Source organism: Bufo bufo, chromosome 9 (genome assembly GCF_905171765.1).
Source record: "Bufo bufo chromosome 9, aBufBuf1.1, whole genome shotgun sequence".
NCBI lineage: Eukaryota > Metazoa > Chordata > Amphibia > Anura > Bufonidae > Bufo > Bufo bufo.
In genome coordinates, this window is record NC_053397.1 from 168,096,773 (window position 1) to 168,120,198 (window position 23,426).

Sequence of the window (23,426 nt, forward strand, 5' to 3'; positions counted from 1 at the left end):
ATCCATGAGGAATTTCCGCGGTCATACCCAGAACCTGGGACAGGATCCTCCTTTTACGACTGAGCAGTGTGGAGGGCTGGTCTTCTCCCCTAGGGTGGATCCCCCAGTGTCCAGGATCACTGCCTTCCCTGTCCTTACCGGCTCCTCTCTGCAGGACGTTCTGGACAGGCGCCTAGATTCTCTCTCAAGAGCCATTTATCTCTGGCGGGCACGTTAGGTCAGTGTTCTCCTTCTTCAGAGGGTGGCACATCCAAGTGTGGTTGCAGCGCCACCACCTGAACCTGGCGGAACATGATGCGTCTACTGACACACCGGATTTGGTTCTCCAGGTGTCTCAGTCTTCCAAATTCCTTTGCGAGGCTTCCATGGGCATTGATTCCCTCTTTACCCGCATTGCAGCCCTCTCGGTCATTCTGCACAGAGAGGTTGGGTTAATAGTGTGGGACGCTGACGCTTCTCCAAGTGTCCCCTTACTAACCTCCCCTTTGAGGGTTCCAGGTTTTTTAGGGCTCAGCTGGACGAGTTCTTCCCTACCGCTATCTGGGGGCGAGAACTCTTACATTCCACACCTACGTCCTAACGTCCTTTTCGAACCGGGTCCTCCGGTTCCAGTACCAGTCCTTTCGCTGCCCCGCCGCTGGGGGGGCTACAGGACTCCCGCAGGAACCTCCCTCCTTCAAGCCCCAGCCGTCATGGTGTCCAAGGACGCAGTCGGCCTCCCTGCTACTTCCACAGGTTTGGAGGGCTCATGTTCAGGAACGCCTGGGCTCTAAGAATTGTAACGTCGGGTTACAAGATAGTTTACATCCAGCGTTTCGGGGGATCCGTTCCGCGCCTCGGATCTCTGGATGGCAGTTTCTTCCCTTCTGGACCAGGGGTATTATTACCCTGGTTTCTCCAGAGGAACAGGGCACGGGGTTCTTTTCAGACCTGTTCATCGTTCCAAGGAAGGAGGGGTCGGTGCGTCCGACCCTGGATCCGAAGCTGCTCAAATTTTTTCCTCCGGATAAGGAGGTTTCAATTGGTATCCCTCCGCTCCGTTATTGTTTCTCTTCTTCAGGGTAATTCCTCGCGTCCGTAGACTTCCAGGACGCCTGTCCGCATGGCCCGATCACAGAATCTCACAACGATTCCTGCGCTTGCCATGGGTGGCCGACTCTATGTATTTTTTTTTTTTTTTTTCGCCCTCCCTTTCGGGTTAGCGACTGCCCCTAGGGTCTGTACCATGATCCTAGCGCCTTTGATGGCTCTTCCTCGCACCAAGGACATTTCTTGGCGTCCGGATCACTGTTCAAATTAAACAGCTCGGATGGTTGATCGACTTCCACGATCCTTCTCCTCCCGTCCCTGAAGCTCTCCTTCTGGGGATATTTTTGGATGCCTTGACCAAGAGATTTTTTCTTTCAGACAACTAGGTCTTCTGGATCCAGATGGCGGTGTCGCACCTTCTGCGCTCCCTGTGTCTCTCCTTTCGGGGGTACCTGCGGGTCCTCGGTCTTGTGGTGGCCTCTTCCGAGGCCGTACCATATGTCCAGTTTTTTTCTCACACTCTGTCGCCGCGACAGGGCAGGAGATCTTTCCCTCTGGGACGAGCCCTCTCGTGGTCTGTATGCTTACATCTGCAGGTGGCGCGTTCTGTTTTTTTCTACAGAACCTGACGGCGGGAAGATCGTTACTCCCGTTCTTTTCCTGGACCACTGATGCCTGCCTCTGGCTAGGGCGGCGTTCTCCGGTCCCACTCGATTCTGGGGGTTTGGTCGGCGACGGAATAGTTTTCCCTATCAACATCCTTGAGCTGAGAGCGAATTACTTCAGCCATCAAGGTGGGACCACAGCCGGACAGTGATGCGGGAAGTAAAAAAAAATAAATAAATAAATAAAGAAATAAAAAATAAAATAAATAAATAAAATATTCTGCTGTGGGCAGAGTCGCACGTTCCGGTGTGGCCAGCAGTATTCCTTCAGGGAATAGGCATCTGGGCTGCGGACTTTCTAAGTCGAAACAAGGTGGAGCCAGGCGAGGGTCTCTGCATCCGGGTGTCTGCGATGACGTGCGTGGCAGGTGGTGCCGTCCGGATGTGGATCTGATGTCGTCATAGGTTCAACAACAAGCTCCCAGGTCTCCGGCTCGCGCCCGAGGTCCGAAGGCGTATGGGGTGGACGCGCTGGTGTCTCCGTGGCAAGTCTTCAGCCTCCTCTATGTCTTCCTTCCGCTTCTCTTCTGTCGAGGGGTCTACGCAAGATTGCGGTGGATGGGATTCGACCGTCCTCATCACCCCAGATTGACTTAACCGCGCATGGTTCTCGGACGTGGCTCGGATGCTGGCGGATGCCCCATGGCTTCTTCCCGACAGGGAGGTTCTACTGTCTCGGGGTCCTCTCTTCCTCCGGAATCTACGGTCTCTTCGTTTAACGGCGTGGCTGTTGAAACCGCCATCCTGAAGAAGAGGGGATTCTCGGATTCGGTGGTTAGAATCATGATCAGGGGAAGCCGGCTTCCTTCCGGATTACTATCGTACCTAGTAGGCCTTCATGACTTTTTGTGAGAACTCGGGGTTCCCTCCCCTCGCTTTTCCATCCCGATGGTGCTGTCTTTTCTTCAGTCCGGACTTGAGATGGGACTGTCGCTGAGTTCCCTGAAGGGTCAGGTTTCGGCGCTGCCGTCCTTTTTCAAGGGTCCCTTGCTCTTATTGGTCCTGTGAAGTTCTTTCTTCAGAGGGTGGCACATTCGGTTTCCGTATGTTCCCCTTTTGTCTCCTTGAGATCTCAATTTGGTCCTGCGCGCTCTGCAGACGGCCCCTTTCGAACCTCTGAGAGAGGTCTCCCTGACCTTTCTCACCTGGAGAGTGGTCTTCCTTGTGGCCACATCTCCCATCAGACGGGTGTCGGAGCTGGCCGCTCTTTCCCGCCAGGAGCCCCTTTCTAGTTTTTCTCCAGGATACGCTTGTGTTCCGTCCGGTTCCCTCCTTTTTGCCCGAGGTGGTCTCTTCTTTCCACCTTTAGCAAGGATCTTGTCCTGCCCTCCTTTTGCCCTTCTCCGGCAAACTCCAGGGAACGCGCTCTACACTCCCTGGCTGTCGTCCGGGCCTTGGAAGTGTATCTCACGGCTACCACTTACGTCCGCAGTTCTGATTCCTCCTTGTGGTTTCTGAGGGACCTCGTAGGGGTCTGGCGGCCTCCAAGGTCACTGTGGCGCGATGGATCCGCTCTGCTGTTGTCGCGCTCGTGTTAGGGTTCCCCCGGCACGAAATGCTGCTCACGACACTAGGGTGGTGAAGGCTTCCTGGGCAAGGCGCAATCGTGCCTCTGCGTCTAAGCTGCGTAAGGCGGCCACCTGGTCGTCCTTACGTTACTTTACGAAGTTTTATCAGCTGCATCCCTGATGCTGTCTTTGACCGCAGGGTTTTACAGGCTGTGGTTCCTGTTTGACCGTTGGACGTTCCTCCTGGCGGTGCTGAGATTTTTTCCCACCCCATGGACTGCTTTAGGACGTCCCATGGTCTGTGTCCCCCAATGGAAAAAAGCACGAGAAAAGGAGATTTTTGTGAAACTCACCTGTAAAATCTTTTTCTCGTCTTTTCCATTGGGGGACACAGCTCCCACCCATTCTGTCTGTTGCAGGAGGGGTCTTCAATTCAGTTTTTGCTTATGGTTGGACCTTATGGCTTGGTCCGATGGTTTCCATAATTTTTTCTTGCTCCTTCTCCTACTGCTTGTGCAACGCCTGAGTTCCTCCTGGTGGAGTCGGGGGGTATAGCCCGAGGAGGAGGAGCTCTTTCATTTGCATAGTGTCCCTCCTACTAATACCTCAAGCTATACCCCATGGTCTGTGTCCCCCAATGGAAAAGACGAGAAAAAGATTTTACAGGTGAGTTTCACAAAAATCTCCTTTTTTACTTTTTTCTTTTCTTTTTGTTCCAGATCATCAGGGACAACAGAGACGCACTAGACCTCTCTGTTCTCCCGGGGTTGAGCTGCGCCAGTGCCGGTCACCCGCACTGCTGCCTCCCCCACAGAAGACAAGGTGGATCAGGGCAGCCCAGCTCCCCTACATCCCGCCAGCGCACGCACGCCAAGTCCCTCTTCCAGCGTCCTGCCACTACGGTGCCAGTAGCTGAAGGGGCGACCCTGCTGGAATGGACTTCTCCAGCCCTATGTCCCCCACCCCCCCCCCCCACCCTGGTCTCCTGCGTGCCTGACCCCCATACTGGGCCTCTGGACCCTTCCCCTGCTGGACCTAGGCTGGCCCCTGGGGTGCCGCAGAGCGACAATCTGCTCCCTGCCTCCCCCCCCTTTCCTGGCCCCCATAGGACATGTAGCTAGCACAGCTAGCTGCAGAAGCTGCTCCTCTAAACCGCACGGGCACCCGGTCTCTGGGTCCCCCCATCTCCTTACCGGAGGCTTGCTCAAGGCCTGAGGCTGTGGAGCAAGGCCTCGCCTCCGGCCAGCATCAATATTCCGGTGCGGCCGGGCGCCGCAAAAATTTTAGCCCAGGCTCCGCGGCCTGCTAGGCCGCCATTCCGGGCCCTGGCTCTTCCGGCCGGCGGGGTGGGCTCCCGCGGCCGGCGAGCCGCCATTCCGGGCCCCTGACTCTTCCGGCCAGCGGGGTGGGCTCCCGCGGCCGGCGAGCCGCCATTCCGGGCCCCTGACTCTTCCGGCCGGCGGGGTGGGCTCCCGCGGCCGGCATTGGGCTTGACTAGGCCCCAGCAGGCCCCGTCCGACCGTCGGTGCCGGTCGGCGGGGCTCCGCAAATTTTGTCCCAGGCTTCGCGGCCTGCTGGGCCGCAATTCTGACCGGCCCGCGGGGTGGGCACCCGCGGCCGGTTTGAAGCGCATTCCGCCTCAGGTCCCGGCGGTACATAACGGGCCGGGCGCCGCAAATTTAGACCCCGGCTTCTGGTGGAGGGGGCGGGAACTTATCCAGGCGCGAATTCTTCCCGCCTGGGGGTTCCTCCGCCCCCAGGGAATCGCAGCGCCGCCCTCCAGGCCGTATCCCTGTTAACCCTTTGGGTACAGGCCGGCTCCCAATGGGCCTGTATGGTTGGCCCCCTTTTTCCTGTCTCTCAGACAATCTGTGCCCCTATATGGTGGCTCCCCTTTAGCCTCAGAGAGGCTGTGTTTAAAATATATAAATGCTAGGGCATTTCCCCTTTTAGGCGGTTTTCTTGCTCTCTTCCAGGATACGGCGCTGGCCAAGTGCATGCGGCCCTTCCATAGGCAGCATTCATCATCTCTCCAGTTATGGTGCCTGCCATGTGCACCCCCCCTCCTAGGCGGGATACTGCACTCTCCCTGGCTGCCGGCTGGCCATGTGCATGACTCCCTTCTTAGGCGGAATACTGCACCTTCACCGGATACGGTGCTGGCCATGTGCACGACCCCCTTCCATAGGCGGAACGCTGCACTCTCTCTGGATTTGCTGCCGACCATGTGCGTGACCCCCTTCCATGGGCGGAACGCAGCACTCACTGGATTCGCTGCCGGCCATGTGCATGACCCCCTTCTCTAGGCGGAACGCTGCACTCTTACTGGATCTGTTGCCGATCATGTGCGTGACCCCCTTTTTAGACGGAATACTGCACTCTCACCGGATACGGTACTGGCTATGTGCACGACCCCCTTCCATAGGCGGAATGCTGCACTCTCACTGATGTGCTATGATGTACTTATGTACTATGTTATGTACTATGTTACTATGCTGCACTCTCACTGGTTTCTCTGCCGGCCATAGGCGGTATGCTGCACTCTCATTGGATTCGCTGCCAGCCTTGGATATGCCTCCTTCCCTCAGGCAGCATACATACATCCCTCTGTCTGTGGTTGTTTTCTTGCAGGTACGTTGCTGGCCATGTGCATGTACCCCATACATGGCAGGGTGCTTGCACTCTCGCTGGATCCGCTGTCGGCCATATGCATGACCCCTCTTCCGTGGGCGGTGTATGCACTCTCGCTGGATTCGCTGCCAGCCAGGGGCATGCCTTCCTTCCTCAGGCGACATACACACATTCTCACTGACTGTGTTTGTCTCTCGCCGGTACGCTGCTGGCCATGTGTATGACTCCCATACATGGCGGGGTGCTCGCACTCTCCCTGGATTCTGGGCGGCATGCTACACTCTCACCGGATACATTGCTGGCCATGAGAATGGCCCTCTAACATGGGTGGAACGCTTGCACTTCCATTGGATACGGTGCTGGCCTTGTGCGTGACCACCCCTCATTCCATGGGCAGAATTTGGCACGCTCATGAGATTCACGGCTGTCCTTGTATGGCTGTGCTGGACTTGTACATGTCCCCCTTCATTGGCAGAGTAGTTGCACTGTCGCTGAGTTCAGTGTTGGGTGTATTATTGCACACTCACTTAATGCTAGGATAACCCTGTGCATGTTCCCCTTTCACTAGGTGGACCTCCTGCGTTCCTGCTGGATTATAGGGTATGTCCTGCTTCTCTGAAGTAGGTACGGCCTTAGGCATTACTCCCTTTTGAGACGGGCCTTTGCACTCTTGCCGACTGCAGTTTGCCAGGTACAATTTCCCCCCTTTCGGGGCGGACTGATTGCGTTCCATCGGATGCTATACTAGGCTTGTGCATAACTCCCTTTCAGGTTGCACTTTGCAATTCCGTACATGCTGTGGCGAGCCCCCTTTTTCGCTGAGTAACCTTTTTGCAGTGAGCGGACGTTCTTGTGCGTTGTTTGGGCCGTGTATGCCTTCTCCTCCTGTAGGTGGGTTGGCCTTCTCACTGCTTACGGGGCTGCTTGTACGTATGCCTCACCTGCTTCCTGCGGCATACTTTTGTTTTCTTGGGATTCGATGCTTGCCGCAAGCCTTGCACTCGTCTCTAAGGAGTTCATTCTGTCCACCTGACCCGGACAGGCTCTATTGCTCTCTGCTGCACCGAGCTGGGTGGTACTCATTAATTTAGTTGGCCTTTCATCCCAGGGAGTGTTCATGGGTCCTAGATGCGTGCCCATTCGTCCTTCCGCGGCATTGCTTCCCTGCGCTAGTGGTCACATGGTCGAGAGTGCTGTTGTCTGCAGCGCCCCTCGAATTCTTCGTTGGCTCTGGCAGGACTGCGGTTCCCTTGCCTGCTGCAATTTCCTCCTCTTCGGATGCAGTGTGGTATGAGTCCTTCCTCTTGGCGCCTCTACGCTTCAGTCTGATCTGCTACCAGGTTCGGGCAGCTCTTCTCGGGAAGGTCACCCAACTTCTCTTGGGTGCTCGATTACCCAGGTCCGGAGGACCTCCGCCTTGGGTTCTTCAGGGTATTCGCCTTCTGCGATGCGGTGAACCGGGCGTCGCACAGTGTAGCGGGGTTCTGCTTTTGAGCTGTCCTATGGCTTCCCTGTTGCCCACTCCTCCTCCTTTCGGTTGGAGGGTGTTATGCCGGCCTCTGTCTCGACTACCTTATCTCGCCGGCTCTGTTTGGCCTCCGCTTGGTACAGATCACTCCGATGTGGCTTCTGCCCCGCCAGACTTCAGAGGCTGTTCTTTCACTGTCCTCCCCTTTGGGGAGAGCATGGTTGTTCATGTGGATGGTTCCGGTGTTCCTTTTGGCCTCGTACTGTCTCCCTTGTTCACACTGGCTGTATTAGCTGTGTGCCTATTTACCGAGTCTACCGCGTTCTGTCCTCCCGCTGAGTGCAGATTGCGTGGTCCATTCTAAGACAATGGTCCTGCTGTAGACTTACCTTCTCGGTAACTTGGGGGGACTACCTTTCGGTCCAGATTGTCCTTTGATCTCCCACACTGGGACTGTACAACGTGGCTACATCAGCATGGACTTTAGCCTGTCTTGTCCTGGCATCTGGCGGATCCTTTGGTTCCTTTCCGTCTGTCCTTCTGCTCCCCCACTCGGGTGGATACGGGACAACGTTGCTCGAGGGCCGACGGGACCAGTTTTTGTCGACCCTTCTGCCCGTGTTACTGGTCTGCGCCTGATCACATTGGGTTTTCGCCCGCTTGCCAGGCGACTCCAGCGGGTTCGCTACTGTCCGCTCCTGGCTGTGTTTCGTCCAGGATCTGTCGTAATACTTAGGGTTTTTTGTCTGGGGTTCTGTGGGAAGCTGTGCATTCCCCACTCTGAATTTCTCTCCCCATGGTTCTGTCTTTTTTTCCAGTCCGGCCTGGACCTGGGACTGGGACTCCTTTACTTGAGGTGTCAAGTGTCGGCGCTGTTCTTCCTCTTCCAGCGTTCCCCGGCCCCCTGGGCCTGTCAAGACCTTCTTCCTCGGAGTGGCTCTTTGGTTCCTCTGTACTGTCCTTCGGTACCGCCCTGGGGACTACATACTGAGCTCTCGGCGCTCCAATCTTGTCCTTGGAGCCGTTACAGAAGTTCTCTCTACCCCTTCTGTCCTGTACGGTTGTGTTTCCGTATCAGTCGTGTCTCTGATGGGTGCCTGAATGGCCCCTTTTTGTTCCGAGCCTTCTGTCTTTTCCCAGGACAGGGCTGTTCTACATCCCGTTTCTTCCTTCCTTCTGAAGGTGGTGTTTGCCTTTCGCTTCAACACATCACCGATTTGGACGTTGTTTGGGCCTTGCCGTTTTTACTTGGAGATCTCCGACTCTTGTCGACGTTCGGCCTCTTGGGTTTCCAGAAGGTCCGTGCATAGGGTTGACGGACTCCAGGGTGTTTTTCCTCCGCTTTATCAGATTGGCTATTCGGGTGCTTCACCTTGGAGCTGTGGTCCCTCCCCTTTTGGACTGCTTTTGAACGTCCCAAGGTCTTCTGTGTCCCCCAAGGAAACTGGGTGAGAAAACGAGATTTTTGTATAACTTACCAGTAAAATCTCTTTCTCGCTCTTTCCTTGGGGGACACAGCACCCACCCATTCATTGTTTTCTCTGCACGGTTTCCGAGTTTTTGTTACCCGTTGGGTAGTTGGCTTGTTGGTTCCTTGTTGGACTTTGCCTTTTCTCACTACTTGGACACGCAACTGGCAGTCTCTCTCTCCAGGCTGAGGGTATAGCTGTGGAGGAGGGGCTTAACAGTTTTCACTTAGTGTCACGCCTCCTATGGAGATGAGCTATACCCAAGGTCTTCTGTGTCCCCCAAGGAAAGAGCGAGAAAGAGATTTTACTTGTAAGTTATACAAAAATCTCGTTATTTTAAAAGGTGTTCCTTTTTTAGAATTTCCAACTTAAAAGCAGATTTTCAGGTCTTTCCAGTTCTGGTGATTTTATTAAGAGGTGTACATATGTAACTTTTGGCTTACATGCCTTATTTAAACTTGAACTATTTTCAGGAGGTGTGGTACATATAACTTTCTGCGTGGGTTACACTTAACTACTAATATCAACTTTTATGCAACTTTTATGAAAAATTCCACTTTAACGCAAAATTGCATGAGGGTGCCTGTATGTATAAAGTGCGGAGTGGCATTCTGACAACGTGGCAGGTGTATACTTTCGGAAAATATAAAGGTATGGGGGGTTAGTATAAGTGAGTGTTTTGTGCTAAGTTTTGATTGTAAATGTAAACTGTTCTGAGGTGCAAAATGTCCAAAAGACCCGGACAGCTAAATTAAGGTTTATTCCTTAAAATTTAAAGCCACAAGCTGCACTAAGAAAATTGCATTTTGAATATATTTCCTCCAGCTGGCATCTATTTTGCTGAAAGAGATGCCATATCTCTGTGATGGCTAACCTCCGGCTCTCCAACTGCGGTAAAGCTACAACTCCCAAGATGTACGCTTGCTTGACTGTTCTCAGGACGCCATCGAGATGAATGGAGCACGCTGGGAGTCGTAGGTTCACCACAGCTGGAGAGCCAGAGGTTAGCCTCACTGCCATATCTCTTTGGACTATTTAAATTTGAGATGTGCTTTAATAGTGTGGTCAGTGCCAGATGTTCTTAATAATGTCTTATATACACTGCCTGTCCCCCAAAAAAAGTCGCCACCAAAAAAAAAGGTCACACACTCTAATATTTCGTTGGACCGCCTTTAGCTTTGATTACGGCACGCATTCGCTGTGGCATTGTTTCGATAAGCTTCTGCAATGTCACAAGATTTATTTCCATCCAGTGTTGCATACATTTTTCACCAAGATCTTGCATTGATGATGGTAGAGTCTGACTGCTGTGCAAAGCCTTCTCCAGCCCATCCCAAAGATTCTCAATGGGGTTAAGGTCTGGACACTGTGGTGGCCGATCCATGTGTGAAAATGATGTCTCATGCTCCCTGAACCACTCTTTCACAATTTGAGTCCGATGAATCCTGGCATTGACATCTTGAAATATGCCCATGCCATCAGGGAAGAAATAATCCATTGATGGAATAACCTGGTCATTCAGTATGTTCAGGTAGCCAGCTGAGCTCATTCTTGGAGCACATACTGTTGCTGAACCTAGAACTGACCAACTGCAGCAACCCCAGATCATAGCACTGCCCCCACAGGCTTGTACAGTAGGCACTAGGCACGATGGGTGCATCACTTCATCTGCATCTCTTCTTACCCAGATGCGCCCATCACTCTGGAACAGGGTAAATCTGGACTCATCAGACCACATGACCTTCTTCCATTGCTCCAGACTCCCTAGCAAATTAAAGCTTTTCTTCTGGTTTGCCTCACTGATTAGTGGTTTTCTTACGGCTACACAGCTGTTCAGTCCCAATCCCTTGAGTTCCCTTCGCATTGTGCGTGTGGTGTGGAAATGCTCTTACTTTCACTATTAAACATAGCCCTGAGTTCTACTGTTGTTTTTCTTCGATTTGATTTCACCAAACGTTTAAGTGATCGTGGATGACGACCATTCAGGATTTTTTTCCCGCCACATTTCTTCCTCGAATACGATGGGTCCCCACTATCCTTCCAGTTTTTAATAATGCGTTGGACAGTTCTTAACCCAATTTAAGTAGTTTCTGCAATCTCCTTGGATGTTTTCTCTGCTTGATACATGCCAATGATTTGACCCTTCTCAAACAGACTAACATCTTTTCCACTACCACGAGATGTGTCTTTCGACATGGTTGTTTAAGAAATGAGAAGCAACTCATTGCACCAGTTGGGGTTAAATAACTTGTTGCCAGCTGAAAGATAAATCGCCCTTGCAGTAATTATCCAATAGGAGGCTCATAACTATTTGCTTAGTTAAATCCAGGTGGAGACATTTTTTTTTTGGACCGGCAGTGTATATATGGTCTGCACGTTTTATGTCACATACACTAAAACCTCTTTTAAAAAAAAAAAGAAAAAAAAGTTGAATATGAAAATTAGGATTATAATTTATGTGTTAATTCTTTCCTGAAGGCTGCCAGTCGGGAAGTGGAGAGAGACTTCGATTCAGTATATTCACGCCTTGTTCTCTGCAAGACCTACAGGTAATTTGCTGAGAACAGCTGCTCTTCAGGCTACGGTCAGATTCCCTTTATTCAACATTTAGGGTATGGGGTTACCCAGGGTCGGTTTTAGACAAAGTGTGGCCCTGGGCAAAGTTTTAAGTGGGGCCCCAAAAGAAATATTGCACAGACAACACATTCACACATAGCCTGCCTGCACTGATTGCGGATTACACATGGTTTTTTCCACGCAGATTCTCGTGCAGAGTACAGTACCAGCAAGGTGTATAAGATTATCTTTAGGATAGGTCATCAATATCAGATCTGCTGGCGTCCTTCTCCCGGGACACCTGCCGATCAACTGTTGGGAGGCCAGTGATGTCACTGTATATCAGTCACATGGCCTAGTTTCAGTTCAGTCCCATTCAAGTGAAAGGAGATGAGCTGCAATACCAAGCATCGCTGCTGTCTAATGTACGGCGCTGTGCTTGGTAAACTATAAAGAGACCGCAGTGCTCGCTGGAGCTCTTGTGAGCGCCGTCACCTCTTCAAACAGCTGATCAGCAGGGGTCACTGATACTGATGACCTATTCTGAGGATAGACCATCCATATCAAATTCCCAGGTAAACCTTTTAAATGAAAAAAAACAAGAAGCAGGTTGGAAAGACAAACGAATATAGCCTTTAAAGTGTAACTCTCCTTTAATAACACTTTCTATATGTCATAGTGACCACATGCCTCTTACATCCAGGGACATCTCCTGTCATGTAGACCTTCTCTTTCCTCTTCTCCTCCGTTAGACCGCCATGACAAATTCTTTCAGCCACATCTCTTCTCTACAGAGTTTGTAACACAGACATGTTAGATTTCTAAATTTTTCCATCAACCTCCCCATCCTGGTGTCCCCACAGTGTCATCCTGCTGCCACTCCCAATACTGTGCCCGTTGTGCCCCCCAATGCCCCAGGTTCTACACTGCTGAAAAAATAGTGACCCTAATAGACATAATTGGGGTCATTTATCAAACTGATGTAAAGTAGAACTGGATTTCCAAAAGAGCTGTCAAATATGAAAGGTGAAATTTGATTGGTTGCTATGGGCAACTAAGCCAGTTCTACTTTACACCAGTTTGATAAATTACCCCAAATGTCCCTATACTGTCCACAGCAGCTATAATATCCCCTAGAGTGCCCCAGTAATAATAATACCACCCTATATTGTCCCCAAAAATAATAGAATTGCCCCTACAGTGCCTCCCCAATAGCAAGGCCCCCCCTCACGCTGCCCCTATATAGTAATCCCCCCATAATAATTTTCCCCACATAGTAATTTCCCCCACACTTCCCCCCCCCCATAGTAATTTGCCCCTCCACACAGTAATTTCCCCCACATAATAATTTGCCCCACACAGTAATTACCACCATAATGTCCCCACACAGTAGTTTGCCCCCCACCATAATATTTTTCGCCCACATAGTAATTTTCCCCCATACTGCAATTTCCCCCCCAATGTATTGTCTCTTCACATGTCCTCCTGTGTGTGTGTCCCATGTCCCCCAAAGCTGGCACATAAAATAAAAAAATAAAATAAAACCTAAAAGCTAAATACTCACCTATGTCCAGGCGCGCACACTTCACTGTGCTGCGTCCCGACACAGGCGTGCCCGATGACGTCATTACGCATGCCTGCGCTGGGATTTCACTACCGCATAGGCCTCAGGCCTATTGCAGTGATTGGCGGCGAGGCAGGGAACTATGCACTCCTGTGCCCTGCCGCAGTATGTTGGCGTTGGGGCCCCCCAGCTGTGCTGGGACCAGGGCTGCCGACCCAAACATCATCCGCCACTGACTGGAAGGGGGCCCCTTTGGTGACGGCGCCCAGGGAAATTGCCCAGTTTGCCCCCCCCCTTCTAACGCCATCCCTGGGGTTACCCCATTGTTACGTAATAGTGCGTTTCCATCCAAAATTAGTGACATGCCATTTGCTTTTGTGGTGTTTTTTTATTTTTATTTTTATTTTTGGTTTTGTTTTGTTTTTGTCGTGCAGATGGAAATCTCTGTGGAAATTTTCAGATGCATGTAAGCGGGTTTGTAGAAACCCCATTCACACGCATAATGGATTTCATGTAGCCTTAGGCACAGAATCTGCACTGAAATCAGTTTGTAATCTAAAATACCCTTTGATCATCCGAAAAGTGATTATCTAGCTCAGAACCAGAATTTAAAGGCTATTGACACCATTGCGGAATTTTTTTATGATTGTATTGTACACATTTCAGGCTAAAAGTAACTTTTTTATTTGGTCTTTATTAAAAATGTTTCGCTGTCTTTGACATACAATGGTTAAAAACAATCAGTCTGTTTTCAGACTGTCGCTCCTGAGTTCGTCAGCTGAGGGCGCATGGGTCTCTCTGACCTCCTGACCCTCATAAACACTCCTTATAGTGAACTGATAAGAATATGGCTTAAGTGAGTCTTTATAAGGCCAGGAGATCACAGATAAGGCTCCACAGCTGAACTTTTTTAATAAAGACAAACTGAAAAAAAAAAAGATTTATAGCCTGAAATAAATAAAATGCAATCAGAAAAAAATGCCCCAAAGGTGCCCATAACCTTTAAAATGAAATATCTCCAGACTAAAAGTGGAAGGCTAAGCAAAGAGTTTTAAATAAAAGAGAAACCAAGTGATAAAAGCAGGTTTTCTCTTCATGTTTTCCTTTGATACAGAAAGTTTTTATACTGTTACAAGCAAGACGTATGCGCTGACCATTTTATAATGCGTCTATAAGGTCCTATTGATGCTGTATTAAAGGAAATGTACTTACCGTATACAGAAGCGGCAGGATGTGGCATACTGTACATACTGGGCTGCTGACCGCTTCCATACAGACGTGTGTATATTGTTTGTATTACAGGTTAGATGAGGACGGCAAGGTGTTAACTCCAGAGGAACTATTGTACAGGGTAAGCGTATTTTATTCCGCTTGATCTCACTAGTTCTTTACGTAATATAGAACGTTTTAGAGATATAAAGGCTCAGTGGTTAGCACTCGTGCCTTGCAGCTCTGGGGTCCTAGGTTAAAATCTGACAGAAGACCACATCTGCATGGATTTTGTATGTTCCCTGTGTTTGCATGCGTTTCCTCCCACACTCAAGATATACTGATAGGGAACTTAGTTTGTGAGCCCCATTGGAGACAGCTTGGTGCTAAATCTGTAAAGTGCTGCGGAATATGTCAGCGCTGTATGAGTGCGGAATAATAAAAAAAAACTCAAATTATTGGAAGTCTCTAATAAATTTTCTATACAGTCACCACAACCCTTTTTTTTTTTTTACATGACATCCAAATGTATGACATGAGTTTGAATAAACTGGGGTTGGGTTGTTTTCAGTATTTTTACTCGTTCTAAGCTTTTCTTGACAAAAGTGTTTAGGCAAAAGTGACTTCAAATATTCCCCTCATGATATAATCCCAACCTCCATTTTTTGGAAATGTATTTTACCTTTTTTTTAAAAAAAAATGGTAGCATGTGAAATAAAAATGTTCCTTTTTTTTTTTTTTTTTTTTTTTTTTTTTCCCCAAGGGTGTACAGTCTGTGAACGTAAGCCATGATGCTGCTCATGCACAGATGGATGTCAAGCTCCGTTCACTTATATGTATTGGTCTAAAGTAAGTCATATAAGCAAAGATGCTTTTGTTTTAAAGGGAACCTGTCACCAGTTTTATGGTGTCCTAACTAAGGGCAACATAAATAAGTGACTGATTCTTTTAGCAAAATGCTGGGTCACTTTCTTTAATTGACCCAGTCAATCTGCCAACATCTTGTATTGAAAAGCTCCAGCTGATAATGATGAGTCCTGAATATTCATGAGCTCCTGACTCTCCCCGCCCACCTGCTGCTGAATGACAGTTTTTTTTCCATATGAATCAGCAGCAGGTGGGCAGGAGAGTGGCTATAGCTCTGAATTAAATATACGCTGGACTCAATGACATCACGCTGGACTCAAATCAGCTCATTAGCATGCAGCATCTTTGTGTGTGTATTATGAGGTAACCATCTGTCACACCAGTAAGTGAATACATCTAAGGTACTTTTTAGTAGTTAATGATTGTATATAATTAGTTAGATTATATTCAAATATCCACATGACAGGTTACCTTTAAGTCTTAACCCCTTAAGGACTAACCTATTTTGAGCCTCAAAATAAAAGAGCTGTAATTTCTTCTTCCTTATTTGTTTTTTGTGAAAGGTTGTTTTAATTGGTACCATTTTCATGTACATATTTATTGGATAACCTTTTATGATTTTTATTGGGTTGGTAATGGAATAAAACTGTAATATGGCATTGTTTGGTTTTTTTTCTCCCTTTTTTTGTGGTACAATGTGTTTATCTTTAGGCTGAATTACCTGCAATATCAAAGTTTTTTGTGTTAGTAGTTTTGGTGGATAAAACAATGTTTTACTGAAAAATCATGTTTGCGTCGCCACATTTCAAAGACAGATATACTTTATATTTCAGAGAGTGCTGAGGGGTTGATATTAGCATTTCCATTTGAGTGTTGGGTTAATAGGACAATTTTTATAGTATTCATAATGTCATAATGATTATCTTTGTTTAATTACAGTGAACAGGTCATCCACTTGTGGCTGGAAGTACTTTGCTCCAGTTTACAGACAGTGGAGAAATGGTACCAGCCGTGGTCTTTCCTGAGGAGCCCAGGTTGGGTACAGATAAAGTGTGAATTAAGGTGAGCACATAGCGTTTACACTAAACATATATAGTTTAAAGGGGCGATTTGACAATCTATTTTTGTAAAAAGGCTCCTCGACTACAGACTTATTTATTGGACCCAGTGATCAGCTGTGATCTATAGGAAAACCCATAATAAGCTTCTACATATACTTCACTGGTTCCCTGTCATATCTCCAGTTCGTATCTGCATGATGATGTATTGTATTGTCTATTGGATCAGAATAGCAAGCCAGCCTCTGCCTGGTCAAGTAACGATCATCATGCAGGCATGTAAAGTGAAATTTTAAAGGTCAACATATGATTTTAACATCTTGTTCAATATTTTAGTCCCTGGAATACTACTTTAGAATTCCCTAATGGAGTGTCGAAAAATTACTTTAGACAGAATACAGTATACGATAAATTAACATTTGCATTACTATGCTGTGCTGACACGAGTTAAAAAATTAATGGCTCCCTTTTGAATCCTATTTTAGATTTTTTTTTATATCAAAATATATATAAAATGTTGGCTGGCTTGTTCCAAATCCCATGTACCCATGCTCCAGTCCCATATAGCTTCTTATGATACCTAGGAGGAACTTACTGCTTTATACAGCTTCCACTGAATTACACAATGATTGATAGCATTCTCTGTGTGAGTGTGTATATACAGAGATAGCGGTCAGTGTGACGCGTCGCGATCTCGGCAATACGAAGAAATCGCGATTGCATCATGTTCTAAAATCACAGAATCGCCAGAGCCCTCTCCTGCACACAAAGAGTTAAAACTTTCCGTTACAGCTCACAGAGCAGAGGTTAATTATCAAACCGTGGCCAAAGACTCCTACTGACCCCCTGTCAGGTTAAACATCCATCAATCTGATATCATCATGACAAAACCTCATAAACAGGCCTTCTCTCTAATCTGAGCGGCCCCAACACAGCATGAGTTTTCACACTCCTTAAGCCTGGTCAGACCTTCAAAAGAGAAGGACAGATCCTTATCACACAGCTGATTGGTAAAAGAAGAAAGATGACCTTAACGTCACCTCCAATCCATAGACTTCATATTTATCCCATATTTCCTTCATATTTCATGGGTTAGGAAAATATGAAATGAACAATCTCTTCAGAAAATGTTTTGGTTCTTCTAACACACCTTCCAGGAAATCCGCAAGTCAATTGGAAATTCCTGCTCTTAGATATAACGGTTCTCAGGCACGCTGTATTATCTTCCAGTCATATTTGGTATCAGATGATGCGTTAAATTGTCCTGATTATAAATAATAACTTTATTTCTTAATTTGACCTACGGGTACGGAGAAACTGGCAAAGCCAAGATTCTGCCAGATTTTCTCCCTCTCAGGGTAAGAACTGCCCCTCTTCCAATTACACAAGGCTGGGCTTGTACGTGTCATAGCCACTCCCAGCTACAGAGTGGGTAAAACACAGTGACCCACTCAGGTCCTGGTCCTTCACCCACCATCTGAAAACTATTAACATCACAACCGCCCGCTGGACACGGGCACACCGCCATCTTGGATTATTCCTTGCAAAGACTTTATCTTTTACTGGACCCTACCACGGTAATTCTGAACTTACAGACATTCTACTCCTTTCCATCTCTTACCTATTTCCATCCAACCAATCTGTTCGACTGGCAGGTATATTTATCTGTCAGTTTTAATGTATGTTTTTGTGTATAGTTTTTAAAATAAAACTAACGATTTAAGGCTACTTTCACACTTGCGGCAGAGAGATCCGGCAAGCAGTTCCGTCGCCGGAACTGCCTGCCGGATCAGGCAAAATGTATGCTAACTGATGGCATTAGTAAGACTGATCAGGATCCTGATCAGTCTTAAAAATGCCTGATCAGTCGAAAAAATGCATTGAAATGCCGGATCCGTCTTTCCGGTGTCATCCAGCAAAAACGGATCCGGCATTTATTTTTTCACCTTTTTTTCAGTCTGCGCATACCGGAAGGACGGATCCGGCATTCCGGTATTCTGAATGCCGGATCCGGCACTAATACATTCCTATGGGAAAAAATGCCTGATCCGTCATTCAGGCAAGTCTTCAGTTTTTTTAGCCGGAGATAAAACCGTAGCATGCTACGGTTTTCTCTTTTGCCTGATCAGTCAAAACGACTGAACTGAAGACATCCTGATGAAAATTGAACGGATTACTCTCCATTCAGAATGCATGGGGACATACCTGATCAGTTCTTTTCCGGTATAGAGCCCCTGTGAGGGAACTCTATGCCGGAAAAGAAAAACGCAAGTGTGAAAGTAGCCTAATAATTCCAGTTTTGCCCTTGTTACCGGATTATCTGGTCTATGCTAAGAACTTTGTCCTCAGAAGAAACATACTACCGCATTTCTCTTATTTTTATACATTGTTAATTGGTTAGCTAGGTTGCAAATAACAGTTTCGTCTTTTTAGGATTAGCTAACCGAGGTCTCTTCGCCCCGATTCAATACGAAGAATGGTGGCAGCAAATTAATTTGTTAAATTTTATTTTACTGATTGTACATACTATTGCGATTGTATCATGTATGGGCACACCAACCAATCTTAAACGTCTACTGTGCTCACAGTGGATTCGCCTCCAGAAGTCTCTAGTGGACGAGACCTGTATGGCAACTGTGGCATAGTATGACTGGATTGGCGGGTAGTTGTCACAGTCAGTCACTGATAGCTGTACATGGGGGAGGTGTTATAAGTGATTGATAGCATTCTCTGTGTGAGTGTGTATACAGATATAGCTGTCAGTCACTGATGGCTGTACTGTCACGGTCCCTTCTGTGACAGCTGTCAGGAGATTAAGGAGACTGGCGGAGCGTGGAGGAATCTAACAGCCTCTTTCGTTACTCTTTATTCAATGTTTGTTTGTGACTTCATCCCCTGTTTCAGGTGTAGCTTAGTACTCATTACTGTACCCTATTTAGTGTTGCCCCCACTCTTCTGACTGTGCGGTAGATAGCTTCATTTGGGTTTGGCAGAGCTGGTGTGAGGTCGTCTTTGGTGTTCCTATTCTTCAATCACTACAGAAGTTAAGTGTCGCCTTTGTTTGTGTTTTGTTTTCCCTTCTATGCTTTTTGTTACTAGGCCTCGGGGAGACACCTGTTCCTTCATCAGGGAAGGAACGGGTTGCCTCAGCCCTGGCAATATTCTTAGGGCTCTCTAGGGTCTCCAGGGTCCGAGGTTACACGGTATGGGAATTTCTACCTTCAAGGGGTGCTCATATAGTTAGGAGTCAGGGCCAGGAGTAAGGTTACTAAGAGGTGACCTTTTCCTTTCCCTAGTGTTGAGGCCTAGTGGCTTTCCCTTTCCCTCCTGGTTGTTAGTTTGGTGTTTCCTCCTGTACCTGCATCCGTGACCTGGGGGAGTGTGTGTGTATACATAGATAGCGGTCAGTTACTGATAGTTGTACAAGGGGGAGATGTTATCAGTGATATCATTCTGTGTAAGTGTGTATACAGAGATAGCTGTCAGTCACTGATGGCTGTATACAGGGAGGTGCTATCAGTGATTGATGGCATTCTCTGTGTAAATGTGTATACAGAGATAGCTACCAGTCACTGATAAGACGGCCCAGTGTACAACTGAGCTCAGAAAGAGCAAATGCCTAAATGTATAAATTACAAGTTTGGTTGATTCTTTTATTTCCTAATATTCTGCTTGGCTTCTCCTGTTCTATAACATACTGCCTGCAGGCTGCACCGCATTTCGTGGTGACAGGTTATCTTTAAAGGGGTTGTCCGGGTCCAGAGCTGAACCCGGACATACCCATAATTTCACCCAGGCAGCCTCTCTGATGTTAGCATCGGAGCATGTCATGCTCCGATGCTCTCTCTTGCCCTGCGCAGGATCACGCAGGGCAAGGGCTCTTTTATTTACTATAACACACTGCCGGGCGGAGGCTTCCATCCAGCAGTGTGTTCGGTAACGTCACCGGCTCTGATGGGTGGCCTTTAGCGCTGCCCTAGCCGTTTTTTTTACAGGCTAGGACAGAGCTAAAGCCCGTCCATCAGTGCAGGTGACGTCACCGGGCTCACTGCTGGGCGGAAGTCTCCGCCTGGCAGCCCTAAGGAGAGCCCGGTTCATTACCGGAACTCCACAAAATGCCTTTGTCCTGCGTGATTCAGCACAGGGCAAAGGAGAGAGAGCATCGGAGCATGAACTGCTCCGATGCTCTTGTCAGGGGGATGCCTAGGTGAAAATGGGGATATGTCCGGATTCAGCTCCGAACCTAGACAACCCCTTTAAGGAAAGGAAAGCAGGGATTTTTTACAATGGCTACGGTGAGGTTTCCTGCAGCAATTAGTTATTTTCTAGTATGGGCAGAATCTTTGTTCTCCATTTGCTGTTTTTCCTTTTACAGCCAGAGGAACATCTATGACCTAGATGGCAGTAGTTGCCATGAGCCATTTGTCACTGCTGTAGTCCCAGTATTTGCTTTTGATGCTATTTTGACAGATATGACACAGTTACTCAGCAGAACATTCTGATGATATATCTGAAATGGTTTTATGTTTCTACTATCCAGGGTTCTGTCAAAGTTTGCCTTCAGTTTGTCACCAGATTGGGAATTGCCTGTGAAAAGAGAGGTAAGTCAGTATGACTTGAAGAGGTGCTTCTACAGGAGCATGCTCAAGCACTTCTTGATTCAGGGACCCCCATTCTCATGATTGGTGGGAATCCCAGTGGTCAGAACACCGGCCAATAAATAATTATTCGATTTCCACTTTCTTTGGACAGCCCATTCAAGCGAAGCACCATTTTTTTGAAGGATGATACCCAAGACAACCCTGATAAAATCCACTCCTACTGTACTCACCATAGTTTCAGCCACTGTTTTCACAATGAAAGGACCTTCCAAGAGTGTTAGTCACACACTGAGTCCCCATTCATATTCTCCTCACAGTGCCCTAATAGCAATGCAATGCTACAGTGCACCTTAAATCTTCCATGCCAAGGTGTCCATGAACCATGCCAGGATCAAAAGAACATGCCTTTTTTGTCCCAAAAACATTGCCATACCTGTTTACAGGTTGAATGTAGTATTGCAGCCGAGCCATTTACTGGAAAATGGACATGTGTGGCGCTGAGCCATGTTTCTCTAATTCTGCGCAACCACTTTAAATCTATTGTTCTCCCCTAAATAGTACCAGTTACAGTGCCCCTATCTGAACTGTACCATGGAGCTCCCATCAGTGCCAGCCACTGCAATCACTTACCTATTCCCACACTGCCTACAGCCCCTGGCATGCAGGCCATTACATGTGAACAGCCAGAGGGCTTTTCTAGTCATACATGGATCTCTAAGATCAGTACTGGAAAGCTAGAATGTGGTTTCCATCGCTTATGCTGCAGTAGTGTGATGTGCCCTTAGGCAGGGGCGCATCTGCCTCTTGTCTTGGTCCTACTGAAGAAAAAAATAATAATGTTATTTGCAGAAGGTTTTTTTTAAGGAAAAAGTATGGTTTGCATGCTATGTCTGGCATGTGTGTGTATCTATAAAATGTCATTTCAGTAAAATGGATCATTCAATTTCACCTCCATATTTGCAATCTTACAGGACAAGGAGAAGAGGCCATTGAAGGAAGGGGTACAAGACATGTTGGTTAAACATCACCTCTTCAGCTGGGATATTGACGGCTGATGGTGTTCTTCTTCTCGTGCTGAATAAATGTCTGACCCTATGGAGTCTTACAGAACTTCACTCCAGCAATGCACTTTTCTGTTACTACTCTACTGCCAAGAACTCTCTCCAAAAATCTCTTCATTATATAATAAATCTGTGGATGTGACCTCTAGCTGAAATCTACCATTAAGGCAATGGAGAAACTTGCCCACAGCCAGAAAACAGGGACGAGATTCTGACACATTTCAGATCTACCCTGCACTGGACCAGTCCCATCATCTCATCCCTTGACAAGTCAGATTGTATCCAGTTTAATGAAGCGGGCGGTCCAAGCTCCTGAAAATCTATAGCTGTGTATATATAAAGTACAGAGAAATATATAAGTGTATATTTTGAAGCAGATATGTTGATTTTTCTTTTTGTCAGCACATTTCCTACCTCCTTTCATTTTCCTTCCACTACTGAACCACGACACTTTTCAGAAAAATTAAGTTTAAAGGGGTCATTATAGGGGTTGAATAACCCCTTTAAGAGTAACATGAGACAATGGCTCTCAATGAAATGTATTGCTGTATACCAAGACGTCGAAGGCAACTTTTTACCTTCCATGACTTTGGATAGTGTATTAAAGGACCAGTTGGCTGTGACTAGACTTCCCTTTGTAGATTAATAGGACAAAGCTTTGAATGTTGCAGTATTTTGTCGTTCTATTTTTTTACATGTTTTAAATAAGTTTGAAATACGAGCAGATCCAAATTCTGAACTATAAAATTTCCAATTTTGTGCAAGGAGAGCTCTCTACAATGTCTGTTACCTGAAAGCCAGGCTGTGTTTCAATAGTATCATATCACTTATACCTCTAGTGCTGTGATATTCTTGAAATGTATATGTTTGAATGTTCATTTGCAAGCACAATACCATATAGAGATTGGCTTTATGTGCCTTCATGTTGAGTACACGTGGAAACCCTACTCTTATAAAGTAGAACTAAATATCGGGAATGCACTGGGTCTCATTAATGAAAATGAATGCAGGGAAGAAAGTGTTGACCTTATCATAGTGTCCCAGAATGAAGAGGAAAGAAAATCAAGGGATAATTGCGTATATGAAAATGAAGCATGTATGTCACGTTTCTCATTCTTATGTTTGACTTTACCTACACTTCCAAAATCTCACCTGGTTTATAACATACAGTGCCTAAATAAAAATGCCATACAGTGTCTATATACTTTGACTTTTTTCCATCCAAGCATCGTTCCCATTTGAATTCCAATACTATCTACCTATAGTGCCATACTGTACCAAAAATGTATAGTGCCCAGATCAACACTCCAGGTTAGAGATGAGCAATCCAGGCAAGATTCAGTTTGTTTTAAGTTCGACAAATTTCTTTATCACTAGGCAGACCAAAAAATTGCTCTCTCTCTCGAATTTTTAAAGAGTAGTTAGGCAAATGTCTTATGAGACATTCTGGTTCTCATCCTTCTGGAAAGAGAGCTAGCTTGCATGTTTCAGTGAGACAGGTGTAAGCTTTGTGGGATGTTGTAATTCTCATGTCTCACTTTCCAGTTGAATGTTACTATGGAGGTCTCTCCTTTAGTTCATCTGAAGTTGATCCAAAATGATGAAATAAAATTGCTAAAGATGTTGTCTATTTCTGCTGTAATTTGATGTATTCTCAGGTGCATATGAAGGAACTGCCAAATTAAAGTGAGACACCAGGTGCTATAATTATAGGTAGACAGTAAGGAGAACACAGCATCC

General features: G+C 47.0%; 1 protein-coding gene across 6 annotated transcripts in view; it reads left to right on the plus strand.

Annotated features, from left to right (window-relative positions):
* SGSM3 (small G protein signaling modulator 3) overlaps positions 1-23,212 on the plus strand; it is a 66,721-nt gene extending 43,509 nt beyond the window's left edge. For all 6 annotated transcript variants that reach the window (XM_040407336.1, XM_040407340.1, XM_040407337.1 and 3 more), the window contains exons 17-22: positions 11,249-11,319; positions 14,193-14,241; positions 14,863-14,948; positions 15,906-16,028; positions 20,565-20,625; positions 21,597-23,212. In XM_040407336.1, the coding sequence (XP_040263270.1) occupies positions 11,249-11,319; positions 14,193-14,241; positions 14,863-14,948; positions 15,906-16,028; positions 20,565-20,625; positions 21,597-21,680 (474 nt within the window). In that variant the 3' untranslated portion in view covers positions 21,681-23,212. The remainder of the gene's footprint in view (positions 1-11,248; positions 11,320-14,192; positions 14,242-14,862; positions 14,949-15,905; positions 16,029-20,564; positions 20,626-21,596) is intronic.
* Positions 23,213-23,426: the final 214 nt, after the last annotated feature.